Raw genomic sequence first — 18440 nt, 5'->3', positions numbered from 1 at the left:
ATTTCTCAGGGGATGCAAATCAATAGTCCTGGATCCAGAGCTGCTGCTCAGTGTTAGTGTTAGGGTAAAGACACAACACCTCACCACCAAGCCCTAAGGGACACAGATTTCAGTATCACCCAGGAAAGCCTTCCTTCCTTCCATCATTAGGACAATGTGGAAGGGATTTGTGCTGTGAGTGTGCATGTCTCAAGAAGGAAGGGACGTGTTCAACAAGCTATGTTCTTTGCTCTTCAGAAAGAGCCACAAATGCAAGTGGATTTCCACACTGGCACTAATGAGCAGTCTAACATCGCCTTCTCCTTCCAAGTGTACTTTGGCAAATTTGTGATAATGAACACTCTTCAGAATGAAGGCTGGGGAACTCATGAGAAATCCTTGAGTATGCCCTTTGAAGAAGACACACAATTTGAGCTGCACATCTTGGTACTGCAGAAGCACTACCAGGTGAGTCTCCCAGGCGGCCTTCATAGTCTCTCAGAGGGCTCAGCTCTCCCTGGCCTGGCCTCAAGAGTCCTTGTGGGTCCATCTTCTGTAACTTCTCCTGCCCCAAGTTTTCATCCCAGAGCAGGTCTGCTTGTCTGCATCCTGGGGTCTCCTCCAAATCTGACCAGGGTACGAACTTGGCTCACACTGCCATTTCCCTCCAGCATGGGTGAAGTCCTCTGTCTTCACCCACAACTGTCATTTCTGTGTCTGCTCTTATTGAACTTTTCAGGAGGCTACACAGTACAAAAATACATATGAATAAGATCGTATTAATCCTTCAAAAATCAAGTCTTCTTGTCACTCTTAAACCTCAATCCTTCTCACCATAACAGCTGTTACTTGTTTCTTTACTCTCTGTCCTGAGATAATCTACAATTACAGCAGCATTGTGTGTCTCTGTTTGTGTGTGCATGCTTTCATTCATTGCTTTTTTTTTTGGTACCGGGGATCGAACTCAGGACCTTGCGCTTGCGCAGCAGGCGCCAGAACCACTGAGCTAAATCTCCGCCGCATTCATTGCTTTTTGAACAAACAATTGTATCTTTTTCTCTATACAATACACCTTGAGAAGTAGAATTTATTTTAAAAGTTTTTATTATTTTAGTTTATCAGTACATGTGTATAGGACATAATGCTTACATTGCCTGTGAGAAGTTGGTCCATGTACATAGCACATTTTAATTTCTTTTGTCATCTCCTTTCCCTTCCTCCATCCCCCTCCTCTATCCCATCTTCTTCCCTTTTTTTTTTCTTTTTGCGCAAGTTTGCAGTACATAATGTTTACATTCCTTGTCTGGAGTTCGTATTTGTTGTCAAAAATAAATCTTAGGAACAAATAGTTGAATAGTGGTTACCAGAGCCTAGGAATGATGCAAGGGAAGAGGAGGGTGGACAGAGGATGGGTAGTGGCCACAGGGTACAGTTAGATAAGCAGAATGACTTTGAATGTTTTCTAGCACAGTAAGATAATTACAGCTGGTGACAATGAATTTCCTGTCTCAAAATGGCTAGCAGTTTGAATATTCTCAACATTCAGAAATGATACATATCTAAAGTGATGAACATCAATACCCTGATCATTACAAATTCTATACACGTATTGAAATATCACATGGCACTCCCAAATATGTAACATTGTTACATATCAACTAAAAAACAAATATAATTTTTAAAAGAATATGGCTTTTTGAAATGATTCCATCCATTGCCCTGTTCTTTAATGATCACAGTCTTCCAAAAGAGTTACAACTGGTTCAATTTGCCCCTTGATGGATAGACATTTAGGCTGTTTTTACTATTTTACTCTTCTAATGAACATGTCTCTATATAACTCATCATTATCATCATCCCAATTCCTTTACTTTTTGGAGTACTATTTTAAAGAATGGAATAGATGGGTCAAAACCTATGTGTGTTTTAAATTTGACAAATTAACACCTAAAAAATCTACACTGAATAGCCTCAGCAGTAAAGGAAATGCACAATTTTGTGCATGGTGGCACGTGACTGTAGTTGCACTACTTGGGAGGCTGAGGCAAGGATTGCCATATGTTGAAGGCCAGCTTGGGCTACACACTGAGTTCAAGACCAGCCTGAACTATATAGTGACAACCCTATCTAAAAATTTAAAATATGCACAATTTTGTGACCTCATTTCAGTAAACAAAATGATTGACATATTATAAAGATTAAGGTGGGAAGACTTTTCATGTGCTGCTTTTTTTTGTTTTGTACCAGGGATCAAATCTGAGACCTTTCGGTTGCAAGGCAGGCAGCAGAACTACTGAGCTAAATCCTGGCCCTCATGTGCTTCTTAACTGTTCACGATAATATCATAGTGTTTGAATCATCTGTGCTCATCTATCTCTTTGAGAACATTCAGGTTCCATTCTTCACCTCCACGAGTCCAAAACTGAGTACTCAAAAAAGAAACTGGAGCATCAGCAGCAATGGTAGTCAGGCTCTGTGGGACAGAATCTTGTGCATTCAGTCAGTGTGTATTGGGCTCTGACTGTGTGGCTGGTTCGAAGCAAAATACAAGGATTTGAGACTCCTGACATAGTCCCTGGCATTGGGATCTGCTAGGGTGGAAGAGAGACTGAGTAACATCAAGCAGTAGAACCTCACTGGAGGAAGAAAGGAAACAAAATAGAATGAGCAACTGTCTGAAAGGGTTAAAAAAAAAGGTAGCCTGGAAATAGAATCATAACCATTGGGTTCTGAGGTGTCATTAGGAGTTGTCTGAGTGCAAATAGAGGTGGTAGGGGAGAAGTAGGAAGGACTGCATGCTTGGCAGCATACTGCGTTTCTCACACACTTTCCCTTTGTAGGTTTCAGTAAATGGCAAACAGTGTTGCATCTTTGTCCATCGAATCCCAGTGAATTCTGTGCAGATGATACAGGTGTGGAGAGATGTCTCCCTGACCTCAGTGAATATCCAGGAGGGACCATACACACACTCCCCATTGTGAACGGTTTCTCTGTACATCACCGTGGTATACCCAATGCCCACGAACAATGATTCCACATTACCCTTTGGATGCAATTGGTCATTAAAACTTTACAAAACTTAGCAGGATCTGGCTCTTCTTTTATAGGGAAAGAAAAGAAATGGTCGTCACCAAGAGGCTTATGAGAATGAAAATTATGGGGGGGCGGGAGCGGGTAAGAGAATCCAAGTGGATAAATCTGGGCTGGTGTGTAGTTCAGTGGTACAGATATGACAGAGCATGCTGGAGTCCATGAGTTCAATCCCTGGCACCACAAAAATAAGCAGCAATGAAAAGAGAAGATAAATCTTTCTGCAACAGAAGAAATCAGATCATTGAAAAGTCCTTATTATATGCCAGCCCTCTGAACCAAGACTGTACCCAGTTTCGATTGCTAAACTGAAATGTTATGCACTCTCTATTGCCACACAGGGGTAGTTGGTGGCTTGTGGGAGAAGAATTTCCCTTGTAAGTTAATTAATTGCCTAAGGTGCTTAATTGTAGTAATACAAAGCTGACTAATACAATTATATATCACAAAATAAAATGGAAAAATGGAATCAAATTGGGCCTACAGAAAAGCCCAAAAACTCAAGAGTGACAATGAGCACCCATCTTAGCTCTTCCTGCAATGTGGGGAAAACTGGAGCATGCAGTGAAGAGTCTTCCTTGCTTCTCACCTATCCACCAGGTCCACCACAAATCCAGTTAATCATAGTTTTAATTTGCTACATTTTCTTCCAAAATGTCTTCATAAATTAAAAGACAAATATAAATTTGTTTCCCCAATTTTATACTGAAGGCACACACACACACACACACACACACACACACACACACACGCTCATCTCCTAGGGACCATTATTTAAATGTTAAAGGTTTTAATAATGTATTCCATTACAATTTATAGGTGCACCATAATATATTTAACCAGTTCTTTAGTGACAAATACTTGGGTTTTCCTTGTCTTTCCTTTCACAAAAAATATTACAATGAATGTCTTTGTACATTTGAAAGGTATGCAAGAAAGTCCACAGGATGAATTCCAATAATCAAAGAGTGCATGTACTTGTATTTTTAATAGATGTACTCAAATTTTTTATATACACATTACTAATTTGCACTTTTATCCACAGAATGTATGTGTGTCCATTGACTCACTGACTACCCAGTATACTGTAGTCTCAAATTTCTGGGATGTTGCCAATATAACAGGAAAAATTATTTCAGTTCAACCTCGGATGAACACCCTTTGATGAGTCTAATACCCATGGTGAAAGTTACCCAAAACTGCCCTCAATTTTCATACCAACTGCAAGTTCAGAACTGCCTAACATTCTCCATAGGTTCAATAACTAATAAGAAGCACTCTCAGAACTCACTGCACGCTGGTAGATTGTTATAATTTATCACAAGAAAAGGGTTCATGGGCCAGGGATTTAGCTCAGTGGTTTCGCCACCTGCTGCGCAAGTGCAAGGACCCGAGTTCGATCCCTGGTACCAAAAAAAAAAAAAAAGAAAGAAAAGGGTTCCTATTGAGCTTGCCCATGGGAAGAAGTCTACAGGCCAGAGTTCAGGAGGGAGCCACACTGGAGCTTCCATTTGTCCTCACCCCGCATCAGGAAAGAGTTGCTTTTCAAGCATCAGTGTTGTATGATACACACAGAAGAATGTCAACCAGCACAGCTCATGGCATCCAGAGTCTTTATTGGGTTCCATGACTGACTGCCCCATGTGACTCTAGGTGGCTGATTCCAGTCGCCAGCTCTTCAGAGACTGAAAACTCATGACCAAAGCCCTCATCCTCACCTCATTCCTGGTGTGGCTTCATCCCCACCCTAAATCTTCTTGTGACTATCGAACTCACTCAGGACCCTCATTCTACATGACTACATTGTTTGTTTTGTTTTGTTTGTTTCTTTGTGTGGTACTGGGGATGAAACCAGGGGCACTCTCCCACTGAACTACATCCCCTATCTATTTTATATTTTGAGACAGAGCTTTTGTAAGTTGCCCAGGTGGAACTTGAACTTTCAATCATCCTAACCCAGGCTCCCAAAGTACTATAATTACAGGTGTTCACCACCAAACCCAGCTCTGGTTTTGCTTTTGTTAAGTGAAAGAAGCCAGACTCAGAAGTATCACATATTCTCCCTACCATGTGAAATCTAAAAATATTACCTGAAAATAGGAAGGAGATTATTACTAGATAGCAGGAAGGGAATGAGAAAGATGGGGAGAGGGTGCAAGGGGGGTTAGGGGGAATGGATTGATCAAAATATATTATCCAATATTTCTTGTATTTATAGGCTATCATAAAATACGTTTTAAATCAATAACATTGAAAAGTTTGGTCATCTGTTTTCAATTGAACACAATAGAAAATGTCCTTCAACATTAAAATTCATAAATGAGCAAACCACTAAAAAGATAAATTATTGTATGATAATTGAAAGAAAAGTTGAAAATTGTAGAAAAAAGTGAAAATTGCTATTGATGACAACCTACCTATAAAATCTAATAAAACAGACAGCCAAACTATAAGTATACAAATTTCCATAAATCTATGAATATAAAATAATTAGACTAATATGTTATCTCTCTACAGTTCTAAGAAATTTTGATTTAAAATTTATTTAAACAGGAAACAGATGATGAGATACATTAGTTTAAATACAAAACCATGCATTATCATTAGGAATAAATGTATAAAACATCACTAATAGTTATTAAAAACCAAAATGAAAGGAGAGTTATGATACATTCATTACAAATAACTAAAAAGTCATAAGGTTACTAGTTATCTCCACTTCATATAAAATTTCAAGTACATTTTAATGATGTATACACTGAAGTTTTCATGGAGCTTAAATTACTTCTATAATTGACTTTGGAGGTAACAGGGACAAGGACAGATCAATCTTGAGAACAAGATGGGAAACCACCTCCCAGGGCACACGATATATTCCAAAGCCATAGTGGTCCAGACAGTGAGGTATTGGTGAAGAAAACATGGACCAACGTGGAGCCACACATACAGACAACAGGTGTGTGACCATGACACTGCAAAGGATGAACAGTGTGTACAGAAGTCAGGAAATGCTGCTGCCATCATTGATACCTAAATGGAATAAAGTCAAAGTTTGAATTACACAATAAACAAATAAACTCCTGAAAGTTCACAAACATATAGATATAAAACAATGTTTTAAAAAAAGAAACAAATGGCAATTTCTTGATACGCTTGAGGGAAGATGGAGATTATACAAATTCTTCACAAATTCTTCCAAACAGGAAATAGAGGGGAGGGAAACATTGTTGAGTCTTGACAGGATATTCCACTGCTTCTACACTTGTTATTTGAGACTCTAACTTCTTTTGAGTATCTGGTGAGGAATTTCAGTAGTTCTTCTCTTCTTACTTTAACCAACCAGAAACTTCGAGTTCCTGCACACTGAGTCATTCTGTTTGTGATGACAGTAGTTTGGAATTTCACTGCTCACATCACCAAATTCTCCTCCGTAACTTTGTAAAGTATTGAGGTTTGTTGTTTTTTTTTCCTATTTGCTGATCAGTTCCTTAAAGACTAGAATCTCAGCTCTTTCGTGGATAGTTTTTATCCGATCCTCCAATAACCATTTATTGCCAACACTACTTTTCAAGTCTGATCTATGAATGTTAAGAGTAGGTTTTGCACTCAGACAGGTCTAGTGTCTGTCCCTGCCACTTGCTTGGTTCTGTCACTACCTTGAACAATGAGAACTGCCACAAAATGGACACATGTGTGACAAAACAGAGTTGATTCAAAGGGTCACTACAGCTGCCAGAGCAAGACCTCAAGCCTGGTTCGTTAGCCCACAGAGCCCCCTTCCCCATAACAGGGAGTCAGTCTTTATTTGTCTGTCTGTCTGTTTGTTTGTTTGAGGCAAGGTCTTCTTTTGCTCTCCAAGCTGGCCTTGAGTTTACTATGTAGCTCAGCATAGCCTTGAATTCACAGTGATCCTCCTGCCTCAGCCTCCCAAGTGCTGGGATTACAGGCATGCACCACCACACCTGGCTTGGAGTCAGCCTTTAGAAGAGACTTCAGGGACGGAAACTGCATGAGGACGAAGTTTTGGACGAGACACCTGTCCACAGAGCTTCAGTGCCTCTTCCCAAAGATGCCCATGCCCAGCAGCCTCTTGGCCACACCAGACTCATCCAGCCTTAGAGCCAGTTCTCCAGATGTTAAGAATGGCTTCTGCACATCTATATTGTTCCTGCATGTGTTTGGTTTTTCCATTGGAGACGACCTGTCAGTACAGGTAAAGCCAATCCTACACTCTGATTTTATCTTCTGGATTTCAAGAGCTGACAAGAGCCCTTGACATCTTCAAGCCCATATTAAGCACTGACAAGACCTTTCTCCAGGAGAACCCTTTGCAGGCCTCATGCTCTCCCCAAAGAAGAGAGTTCCCAGGGCTCCTCTAGGATTCCACATGAGAGCAGGAATCCTCCCCCAAGAGCAACTGAGCCTTCTCTTCTGCCATGGGGATGGAACCATTCTTATTCCCAGCATCCACCATTCTCATGTGGATATTAGCTCATGTGCCTAAGATCATCAGCACCTAGGCAGCCTCACATGTGTCATGCTGCTGGCTTGTAGGCACTGCCTAATGACCTTCTTACTGGTTGAGGCTTAGCTCCAGGGTGGGGGTGGGGCTTCAAATTCCATCAATTTAAATTATTTGTGCTCTTTGTCACTGCCAATAATGGCCAAATAAAAGACCAAACATCCTAACTATATATTTACAGGTGAGTTGGCTTCCAGGTGAGTTGTACCATTTTAGTAGATCTGGTTTTCGTGACTATTGTCCTGCTATCTGTCAGAACCAACACCTTCCTAGGATCTCCTAAGCATCAGTATCAAACACCTTATCTTGGTGTTTGGTTCATCACGAAATACAAAGTCTACTTCCCCAAAAGAGCCTGTACCCCATGACAATTCCATACTTGACACAATGTAGTGAGAGGCTGCATTTCCCTCCCATTGAAAGTTTGAGAAAAGGTTGGCAAGGACTTGCCAATACAAAATGGGGACAGGCAGAAGTATTTACAGTCCCTCAGCTTCCCAACCACTTATTCCAACCTTAATCTCTCCTTTTTCCAAGGCTTACAGAATCAGCATGCAAAGCAATCAAAATGGGTGCCCATGGACTCTTCTTTCATTGTTGCTGAGATTGTTTCTCTGTGCTCTTTAGGGTAGGGCCAACCTAAATTCTTAACCACCTCCTCCTGGCCAGCTGTGGAAATTTATAAGCACTGATCCAAAATAAGTTAGAACCTCAGAGAAAGGAGGATCAAAAGTTTGAGCCAGGACTAGTAAAGGAGAGGAGAGGAGAGGAGGGGAGGGGAGAGGAGGGGAGGGGAGGGGAGGGGAGGGGAGGGGAGGGAAGACGCAAGACCTGCAGTGTGCAAAAGGAACCATTGGGAGGTGACAAAGGGCAGCTGTTAGGAACTTTTGGTGATCTCCAGTTGTCTGCTGAAGTTGTTCTGTTCACTGGGCCTAGAGAGTCTAAGGACCTAGGTAATAGATGGGAAGCTGGAGAAGGCTCCATCTAAGGGCTACGGGTTATTTAGGATTCTCAAAGATTCTGGAGGGACTTCAAGAACTATAACTATTTGCCTTTTTCTGTACCACCCATCACTGTTTCTAACCACTTCCACAATGTGACATCCCTGTTTCTAAGGCCTGGAAGGTTCAGGAGAAAGGAGTCCAAGACCTACCTGTCCAGGACAGTTCTGGTACCACAGGAGTTTCCTCTCAGCAGATATGGGCCTGTTTGGTCCAAGGGGGAACCATTCCCTCACTCCTGGCTGGCCTTCCTCTTCATTTCTCAAGTCAAGAGAGGCTAAGTTGATGGAATACAGAGAGGAGAGCTCAAGAACTTCTGTGTAAATTGCCCAAGAACCTTCCTGGAACCTTCCTTCCAGCACCTTCAAGGTTCTCTAGCTATCTACAAGTGAAACCAGGCCACTAGCACCACAAGCTGCTTGTGGCCAGCCACATGGGTCCACTTGGTCCCTCATTCGCACAGCCTATACTGGTCAAGATGGAGATCTTCTGGGACTAAGCTCCTTTCCCTCTGAGGGCAAGGGCATCTCAACACTATACTGTCTTCCCCTCTATTCTTGTGATGTGACTGTCTTGGATACTCTTCCCAGCATAGACCAGAAATACCTGGAGGAAGCCTCAAGATTGCTAACTTCATTGGCTCCTAATTCATCCATGGACAGAGACCAAATAATACTTTTTTTTTTGGTACTGGGGATCAAACTCGGAACCTTGTGTTTGTGAGGCAGGCGGTGGACCCACTGAGCTAAATCCCTGGCCCCCAATTAATACTCTTAACCATCCTCATACCCCTTCGGGCCTGTCCATTCTGACCCCTCATTCATTGTGAACCCTGTTTCTGCAGCCTGCATAGTCTGTGCAGTGGAGAGAGCCCAGGACCCTCCAGAAATCATCTCAGGCTGTTAATGGCATTTTTCCTCAACCCTCTAAGGCTAGGGGAAACCCAGTACTTCAAGGATGCTGCATTCCAGTTGCATGTGCACCTGTCCAAGGCTGATGCCAGCCCTGGTTCTTGGGGGGAAAACATGAAGGATTCCTACAGGTATTTTTTAAATAGGGCAAGTAATTCTCAATCTTCTCCCCTACCTCTGTGTGTCCCAGCAGCCCTGTGGTCATGTTCTCTTTTTGGTTTCCTTTGCCTGTGTATCACCTTCTATCCTTTAAAAAAAATTATAATTCACGTAAGTTTGCTATGTCTCTTGGTGTATACTATAGCACCTAGTTGGGCTCATTTATTTTTGATCCAATATGAAAGATATTTATGTGCTTGGCCCATTTGCACTTACTGAAAGTGTGGCATTATGGTTTAGGTCTGGCGTGTTCCTCCAGGGCCTCAGGGATTGAGGAGATGACTGGTCACAGGAGCTCTGCTCTCAGGAGTCCACTGATGAGTTCATAGCTGACTTGCTGTGAGGAGCTGGGGCCTTGTTAGAGGTGATCACTGGAGCTGTGACCCGGAAGAGTGCATCTCCCTCTCCAGCTCCTCCCTTCACTCTCTGCTTCCCAAACACCATGATGTGAGCAGCTTTCCTCCACCAGGTCCTTCAAGCATACTGTTTTTCCCTTGGAACCAGCCAAGGATTGCATGGACTGAGACCTCTGCAATGGAGGCAGGAGAAAACCGTCCTGCTTTAATACCTGTGAGTGTCAGTGAGGAGAAAGTGACTAAGCTGCGGTGGCACTGGGTGCGGTGGTGGATGTCTGGAATCCCAGCACTCTGGGAGACTGATGCAGGAGGATCCAAAGTTCCAGCCAGCTTGGGCAACTCAGTCAAATCCTATCTCAAAAATAAATAAATAAACAAACAAACAAACAAATAAGGCAGGGGAAATGACTGGCAAGGTGGAGGTAGCAAAGACGGAAGACTGAATCATGCACCAGAGGAAAGCAGGTACACTGAGGCAAGGGCTATAGAGAGAGTCAAGTATGGGAAGGTAAACAGAAGGAGAAACTCACTGGACCAAAATCCAGTAGGAGGAGGGGTCAGAAGGGGAAGTCGCACTCCTCTTGGACTGGGGAGCCACTTACTCCCCAGGTGCAGCATAACTGCCATCTGGGGAGAAGGCTGGGCTCTCTGAGGGAGGAAGCGGGATTTCAGCTGGGGCCTGGGTGGTAGAATGGGCTCCAGACACTCTACCCTCCCAGCTATAAGAGGAGCACAGCACGTGAGATATTCACAATTAGGGCTTCAGAGAAGCTGTTAGCAGGGGAGTGGTGTATAAAGGGACACTGGCAGTCCCTTAGGAATTGGAGAACAAGTGCGCTACTCAGGTTAGGGACCAAAATCTGAGCATTGAGAGACTTCAGCCTGGGAACTGCACAAGTGAGCAGCATCTGGGACAGGCAGGTTAGGAACCTAAACCTGAGTGCTGGGAAATCTGCAGCTCAGGGGTTACATGAGTGAGTAGCTTCTGGGCACAGCAGCACTCTGGGGACTGAACAGGCCAGACCCAGCCAGACATAGTTACTCAACCATCCCTTCCCCACACTCCAAGTGTGTTGTGCTTATGAGACCCCCTGGATGGTGTCTATGCCTGCTGATGGGTGCCCACAGGGGAGCCCCTAATATTGCCTGACAAAGACTGTGCAGTACTGATAATTTTACAAGTAAGAGAATGACACTGTGGGATGGTGACTGTAAAAAGACTGTGGGTGGAAGAACAGAGATCCACACTCAGGTCAGAAAGCATCTGACATGGTAGGAGGAAATATAGTGGAAGAAAAAAAGATTCAACTGCAGACTTGTCCTGCAGGGAAAAGAGTGGAGAACAACAGAGCCCTGGCAGAAGGTGACAGAGAACCAGATACTGGGCCACTGCACTCTGCCCACCCCAAGTTCACTGAAATAGTTGGATCTTGAGACAGAAACAGAGGCATAGTTGGCCACACCCAAGCCACTGCTTGAAGCTGGAAGGCAGGCACAGAGACCCATCCACTTCAAGAAGCCTCCGTGCTCACAAGCAGACAATTAAGCCATCCATGGGGTGGAGAGGCAGCTTGCAGACCTTCAACTGAACTCAGCTGCAGTATAAATGGGACTGTGAGGACGCTTTGACTTTGTGGGTTTTTTCTTACCTTATCATCATTTTCTTCCCTTTTTTCTCCATCTTTTTTCTTCTACATTCTTTTTACTCTCCCCTTATCTTCCCTCATTTCATCTAGCACATAGATATAGGAGCTGCCTGTATTGTGCAAAAGAGAATAAGAAATTAACCAGTGCTTTAACTTAATAGTACCTTTCGTGGGCCTGCCAGAGTAACTCTTCCCAAAATTGTGCATCCAGGAGCCAAACACAAACTACCAACATATTCAAAGGTTCTGACAATCTCAGCTTTCCTCAATCTCTAATTACACTTCTCTCCCTCATATCCTTCCTCCTGCTCCCACAAACCTTCTCTCAAACACCCTCAACACTAGTCCTTTTTTCCAGCTATAAAAGTAATTTCAACACAGTCTGATCTCCTGTCTGATTTGAACCCATCAGTATATCTTTTCTTTCCCTCTCTTCCTACTGACTTACCCCTTTCCTTTTCCTCTTCCTTTTTCCTCACCCCTCTCCCTCCACATCCCAGCCTCTCTTATCAGCAGAATAGTACAGTCTATAGAGGTAATGATGAAAGGGTGAAATTGTTAAAACAACTTTTAAGGTCCATGATTGATGCATGGTGGGATCTGTGGACATTATCATAACTGGTAGGAATTCTCTTGCAATACAGTGACCAGGTCTGAGCATTAAACTGGGCAGATCAAAGAGGTAAATAAACCAAGAAGCAAACAAAGCCAATATCACATCAGTGGAAAGCAAACACTAAAGGGATCTCCATACTACAAATAGAGCCTTTCTACTATAGTTGACACTCAACCCTAAACACACACGCGCGCGCGCGCGCACACACACACACACACACAGAAGAAACACAAGAAAACAAGGCAAGAAAATGCTTCCAAGAAATTCCCAACTCTCCCAAAGCAGATCTGAGAGGCATTGATGGGGAGGAACTCAATAACCAAATGGCTTACTTATATTAAATGATAAAAGAAGAAACAAAGAAACTTGGTGAGCTCAACGTTGATGAAACTAAACAAATAATGAACTTAACAAAAAAACTGATCAGTGAGTTTAAAGAAGATACAAATAAAAAAAACTAGCAGAGCTTATCAAAATGATTCAACACATGAATGCCAAATTTAGCAAAGACTTAATGTCCATGAAAAGGTACCAAACAGGAATCCTGGAGATAAACAAACTTCTATTGAAAGTATGGGCAGCAAAGTGACCAATGTGAGGAGAGTATGTTGGAAGGAGAAGATAGTGCATATGACCATATACTCAAAGATACCTTAAAAACAGCAAGAAAACATGGGAAACAATGGATCCAACAGCTACTAAATAACAAAAAGAATACTGTCCTAAGAGTACTGTAACTGAAGTTAGAGAAAAGTGAAAAGACAATACAAAGAGCACAAAAAACTTAGAAAACTTCCTAAATATGGGGAAAGAAGACCTCATACAATTAAGTGAGGGATACAGAAACTCAAATAGCCACGGCAAGAAAAAAATGTTTTATTTATACTCTTTTGAGAAATACACAATGTTCTGTGCATTAATTATTTTCCATATGAGAGAGATTGAGATGAAGTTTTTAAAAGATTTTGCTTTTCATTTTGTATCTTTCATTATTTAAAATCTTTTGCTATTTTGTCTTACTTTATTGGGGAGTAAAAGTTTTAAAACTTCTGGCTAGATCCGTTTTTGGACAGAACCATCTAACCCTCTTGGAACAAAGCTTCTGCCTTCTGGGAAAGTCATCAAAGTGACTCTTGAGTCACACAAATGTAAAGCAAGTTTATCCCTCAGTCCTTCAAAATCATGAAAGGAAAATATGCATAAAGGACAGAAACCTTCTGGGAGGAAAAGGATGGGCACCCAGACATGTTCACTGTGAGATGCAAAGGCTTTCGAATATTTCTGGTAAACTGGAGTGGCAAGATTACAGTCAGCTGTCATGGGAACGTTGAAGGATTTCCATAGGAAACCCATAAGGGTTAGAGGTGTGTGGTACAGTGGACTGAACGCAGTGCCTTTGGACTGAGCTACATTCCCAGCACTTTTTGTTGTTGTTTTTTTTGTTGTTTTGGTTTTTTTGGTTTTTTTGAGACAGGGTCTCATAAATCACTAAATTCCCCAGGTGGGGCTTGAATTTTTGATCCTCCTTCCTCAGCTTCCCTGAGTGCTGGGATTACAGGCATGTGCCACTACCACACCCAGGTATTTATTTTGGGTTCTGGAATCAGGTTATAAAATAGAGTAAGTGTTTTCAACTTTAAAGAGATTGTGAGGAGGAAAGCAAGTATACATAAATACCTTTTATTATATTAACATTATTTTTTGTTCTCTTTACCTGTTATGATTAATTCCCAGTTACTATCTGGAGTAACTTCCTTTGGCCAAGTCAGCTTTGTTCCAGTGTACTGTACTTCTTTTGTATTATTATTGGCAATTATATTACATTTGTATATAGATCCAGCCTATAGAGAGATATAGGCTCAACAATACTTATATAGCTCCAATAGTCCTAGGATAGTATTATACTATACTATCATGTAGTATAAAAATAGTATTGTATTACCAGATATATGTATATATATTATTTTATATCCTTCAATATTTAAAATCTTTTGCTATTTTAATTGTTTTACTTTATTTGGGGAGCACTTTTTCTAAGACAGGGTCTCACCAAATCACTAAGTTGCCCAGGCTGAGCTTGAATTTTTGATCCTCCTGCCTCAGCCTCCCAGAGTTGCGAGGATTATAAGCATGCACCACTACCACAACCAGATATAGATATATTAGTTGAGAAAAAAAGAGAGAAACTTGCATTTTACTGTCGTTTAGAAGTACCTAATTAACTTCAGCAATGATCTCATTCCCCTGGAGTCATTTGCTTTTGTCCAGAATTTCCCTTTGTATTTCTAGTAAGCTAGGCCTGGCAGCAACTTCTCTTGGTTTTTGTTTAGGTGGAAAAGTCTTTATGCTGCCTTTATTTTTGAAAGATAGCTTTGCTGGACATACAATTCTTGATTTTTTCCTTTGTATTTTGAATACGTTACTCCATTGCCGTAAAGCCTCCATTGTTTTCGTTGGGAAGTTAGTTGTTTGTCTTTTTTAAGAGGTGAGGTACTGGGCTGGGGATTTAGCTCAGTAGTTCCGCTGCCTGCCTCGAAAGTGCAAGGTCCTGAGTTTGATTCCTAGTACCAAAAAAAAAAAGAGAGAGACTGGAGAGAGAGGGGAGAGAGGGGAGAGAGGGGGGAGAGAGGAGAGAGAGAGAGAAGAGGTATTTTCTCTTTCTGCTTTCAAATTTTCCTCCTTTTCTTTTACTTTCAGGATTTAACTATGATGTATCTGTTTGTGATCACTTTCTCTTCATCCTATTTGGAGTTCATTAAGCTTCTTGAATAGGTATATTATAATTTTTCAATAAATTTGGGAATTTTTCAGCCATAATTTCTTAGAACAATCCTTCTGTATATTTCTCTCTCCTCTCCTGGTAACCCTGTTATGTGTACTTGTTTTACATAATGGCATCCCACATTTCTCTGGGGCTCTCTTCACTTTTCATCATTCTTTATTTCTCTCTGTTCTTTGGATTACATAATCTCTCTCTCCAAGTTTGCTAATTCTTTCTTCTGTCAGTTCAAATCTACTGTTAAGCTCCTCTAGTGAAGTTTTCATTCATTCAGTTGTACTTTTCTGCTCCAGATTTCCATTTCACTCTATTTTATGATGCCTCTTTGTTGAGATTTTTTATTTGATCATACTTTCCTCTTAACTTTTTAAAAAAATATGTTCCCTTTATTTTCACACATAAATATAAAGTGGCTACTTTGAAGACTGTCTTTTAAATGTGACACATGGTCACTCTCACAGGCAGTTTCTGTTGCCTGCTTTCTTGCCAGTATAGGGTTTTGTTCTGTTTGTAAGTAGGGATTGAATCCAGAGCCTTCACACTGAGCTATATTTCCAATCCTCTTTTTTTAATTTTTTATTTTGAGACAGGGTCTTCCTAAGTCAATAAATTGCCCAGGCTGGACTTGAACTTCCCATCCTCCTACCACAGCTTCCTAGTGCTGGGTTTACAGGTGTGTGCCACCGTACCTGGTGGAGTCGTACTTTCTAATTTCTTTCAGAACCCATACTACTCTTTTCCAACCAGTAATATCTAACATAGCATTCTGCAATTATAAAGAAGTTCTTTCACTACACTATCCAATGTATTATCCACTGTCCACATGTGGCTGTCGACCACTTGAAAGTAGCAGTGTAACTGAGCTGAACTTTAAATTTTATTTAATTTTGATTAATTTAAATAGCTGTATATGACTAATGGTTACCTTCGCAGACAATGCATTTCTAGGTCACATTCTGAGTACCCAGTTCCCTATGACTCCATACCCAAATATTCCTGAACCCCTGAACCTGCTTTCAGCAACTGTGCGGGTCTTTTTCCAGTCTATCTTTCAACTAACATTCAGGGAGGGTCATGCTGATGTGTGCACCCCAGGCCCAGAAGATGAGAAAGAGGTGATCTTGGGGAGATGAGTCGTGCTCCCACATGTAGACTTGGGTGTCCACATACATATGTGGATAACCCCTCAAGGATGCAGGACACAGGGGTGGAAAAGGATGGTTGTGAGCTACAGATTGGGAGTCTCTATTCGTACTTTTGGTTCGCCAATGTCAGAGATGGTTTTGACTACCAACGTTACATTTTTTATCTATGTATGTACACTGTATAATTTTTGACAAATTGCCAGGGATTTAGCTCAGTGCCACCACGCCTGCCTCAAAAGCACAAGGTCCTGAGTTCAACCCCCGGCACTGAAAAAAAGAAAAAAGAAAAGAAAAAAAATTTTTTGGACACATGACAGTATAGAAGTATAAATATATATATATATATTTCATTTTAAAAAATGATTCAAAAATTTTACTACTATTAGGATAAAATCAAAGATCTTTTCATGACATGTAGAACCTTGCTTCATCTATCTTCCACATGCCTCTCTGACCTGATCTCCTGCCATCCTTCCCCTTGCTCTTAGCTCCAGTCACATTGACCTTCTTGCTCCAGCAAGCAGGTCTAAGTTACACAGGAGTTTGTTGGAAGAGGTTTAATTGTCCCTACATGTAAAACTGTTTGTATTAGCAAAGCAAAGTAACACACGTGGTGAGGGTCGAGTGAGGACTGAATTGCACGGCCAGAGTGCCAGAAATGAAGTGGCAATTGCAGCTTCCTAGTGGTTAGGAAGAAAGGTATCTGCTTATATAATAAAGCTGGAGACTATTCTGAAGGCTGCCAAAAAAGGAACACTTGTGGTTGAAGGAACCATCAATCAGGTGCCCTGAACAGGTGCAGGCTGAGGCTACTCTCGGCAGAAAGCTGGGCTTAGAGCTCCAATTACCAGCCACAAGGAACCCAACTATGGAAGCTGATGCCAAAAGGGAGTGAGAGGAGGAGGCAGAGTCTTGAGTCAGTGGAAAGAGCAATTGCAGAGCATCTGAGGTGACCAAAGAATGATCCGAAAGGGAGCTGGAGATCACTAACAATAACACCTAACTCAGCAGTTCTCAACGTGGGGTGCCCTGGACCAGCAGTATCACCTTGACCACAAAGCTGAATGTAAATTATCAGGCTCTCCTTAGTGAGTATCAGAAACTCTGAGTGAAAGGGAGGACCCAGAAATCAATGTTTTAATAAGCCTTCCTGGCAACATCCAATGTCCAATAAAGTCTGACAACCATGGATCTAATTTTCATTGAGTGTGATTGCACAAGGAACTCTGTACCAAAGTCCTTGGTGTGACCCTGGCTACAAATGACAGAGAACTCAATTCAAACTGTCTTACCCCGAAAAAGATATGTATACGTTCATCTGACTGAAACGAGGAAGTCCACCTATAGGCACAGCTGGACCCAGAGACCAAGCATAATCAGTCTTTCTTTCCCCATCTCTCAGCTCTGCTTACCTTCCATCTTCCTTCTAAGGCAAGCTTCCTTTCACAAAGACCCCAGCAGCTCCAGCCTTAGATCTTAACATTTGGGAAAACACATCAGAAAGGAGTTCCCTGCCTATTATCCCAGCTGGGTCTCACTGGCCCAGTGTTGGCACTAGGCTCATTTCAGGAAAATTATATTGATCAGCAAAATGGAATATCTTCATTAGCCAGGCATAGGTTATGTTCTCAGCCCCAAAGAGGAAGAAGATGAGGCAGGCTAAATGCAAAGTACACAAACCAAGTGTGGGGAAGAGAATTGGGGTGCTGGAACCCAAAAAGGGAACGGGTGTTGGACAAGCCAATATAACCAATGTCCACTACACCATCCTCAAGGGACAGAACACTGTCCCTCAAGGGAAGGCAAAAATGTGTGCAAGTCATAAAACTCTCATTAGATGGGTCCAAGCAGAGATCACAGTCAAAGAGAAAACCCAGAGGTTAAGGTATTTTATTATTTCATTTATATAAAGAATTAGGCAAAGCCAGGCATACAGTGCACACCTGTAACCCAGAACTCAGCAAAGTGCAGGCAGGAGGATCACAAGTTTGAGCTCAGCTTGGGCAATTTAGTAACTCGATGAGACCCTGTCTCAAAAAAGCAAAACAAAACAAAAAACAAACAAAACTTACCTCAACACAACACACGCGCGCGTACACACACACACACACACACACACACACACACACACGGAATCAGGCCAAAAGTATCTATGGTGTTAGAAGTTAGCAGGTAGCGTAGTGATTACCTTTGGGGGAAAGGGGTGTATCCATTATTTATTGCTATACAACACACT

General features: G+C 41.8%; 1 protein-coding gene across 1 annotated transcript; it reads left to right on the top strand.

Moving 5' to 3' along the window:
• The first annotated feature begins 212 nt into the window (after positions 1-212).
• LOC147828597 (galectin-10-like) lies at positions 213-3061 on the top strand. The gene is made up of 2 exons (XM_087209214.1): positions 213-447; positions 2820-3061. Exons 1-2 carry the CDS (start codon positions 220-222, stop codon positions 2958-2960), a joined length of 369 nt encoding a protein of 122 aa, XP_087065340.1. The 5' UTR covers positions 213-219; the 3' UTR covers positions 2961-3061.
• The last annotated feature ends 15379 nt before the right edge of the window (positions 3062-18440 follow it).

Source organism: Heterocephalus glaber, unplaced genomic scaffold, assembly GCF_053883595.1.
Source record: "Heterocephalus glaber isolate CG9 unplaced genomic scaffold, H.glaber_assembly_v1.0 deba00001002, whole genome shotgun sequence".
Lineage (NCBI taxonomy): Eukaryota > Metazoa > Chordata > Mammalia > Rodentia > Bathyergidae > Heterocephalus > Heterocephalus glaber.
Note: the sequence above shows the minus strand (reverse complement) of the source record. Positions and strands in the feature narration are given on the sequence as shown.

What these genes read in the sequence shown, in the direction of transcription:
- LOC147828597 (XM_087209214.1), top strand. Translation starts at nt 220, where the DNA reads ATGTTCTTTGCTCTTCAGAAAGAGCCACAAATGCAAGTGGATTTCCAC. An exon ending in TACTGCAGAAGCACTACCAG is followed by an intron (nt 448 to 2,819) that starts GTGAGTCTCCCA and finishes TTCCCTTTGTAG; the next exon opens with GTTTCAGTAAATGGCAAACA.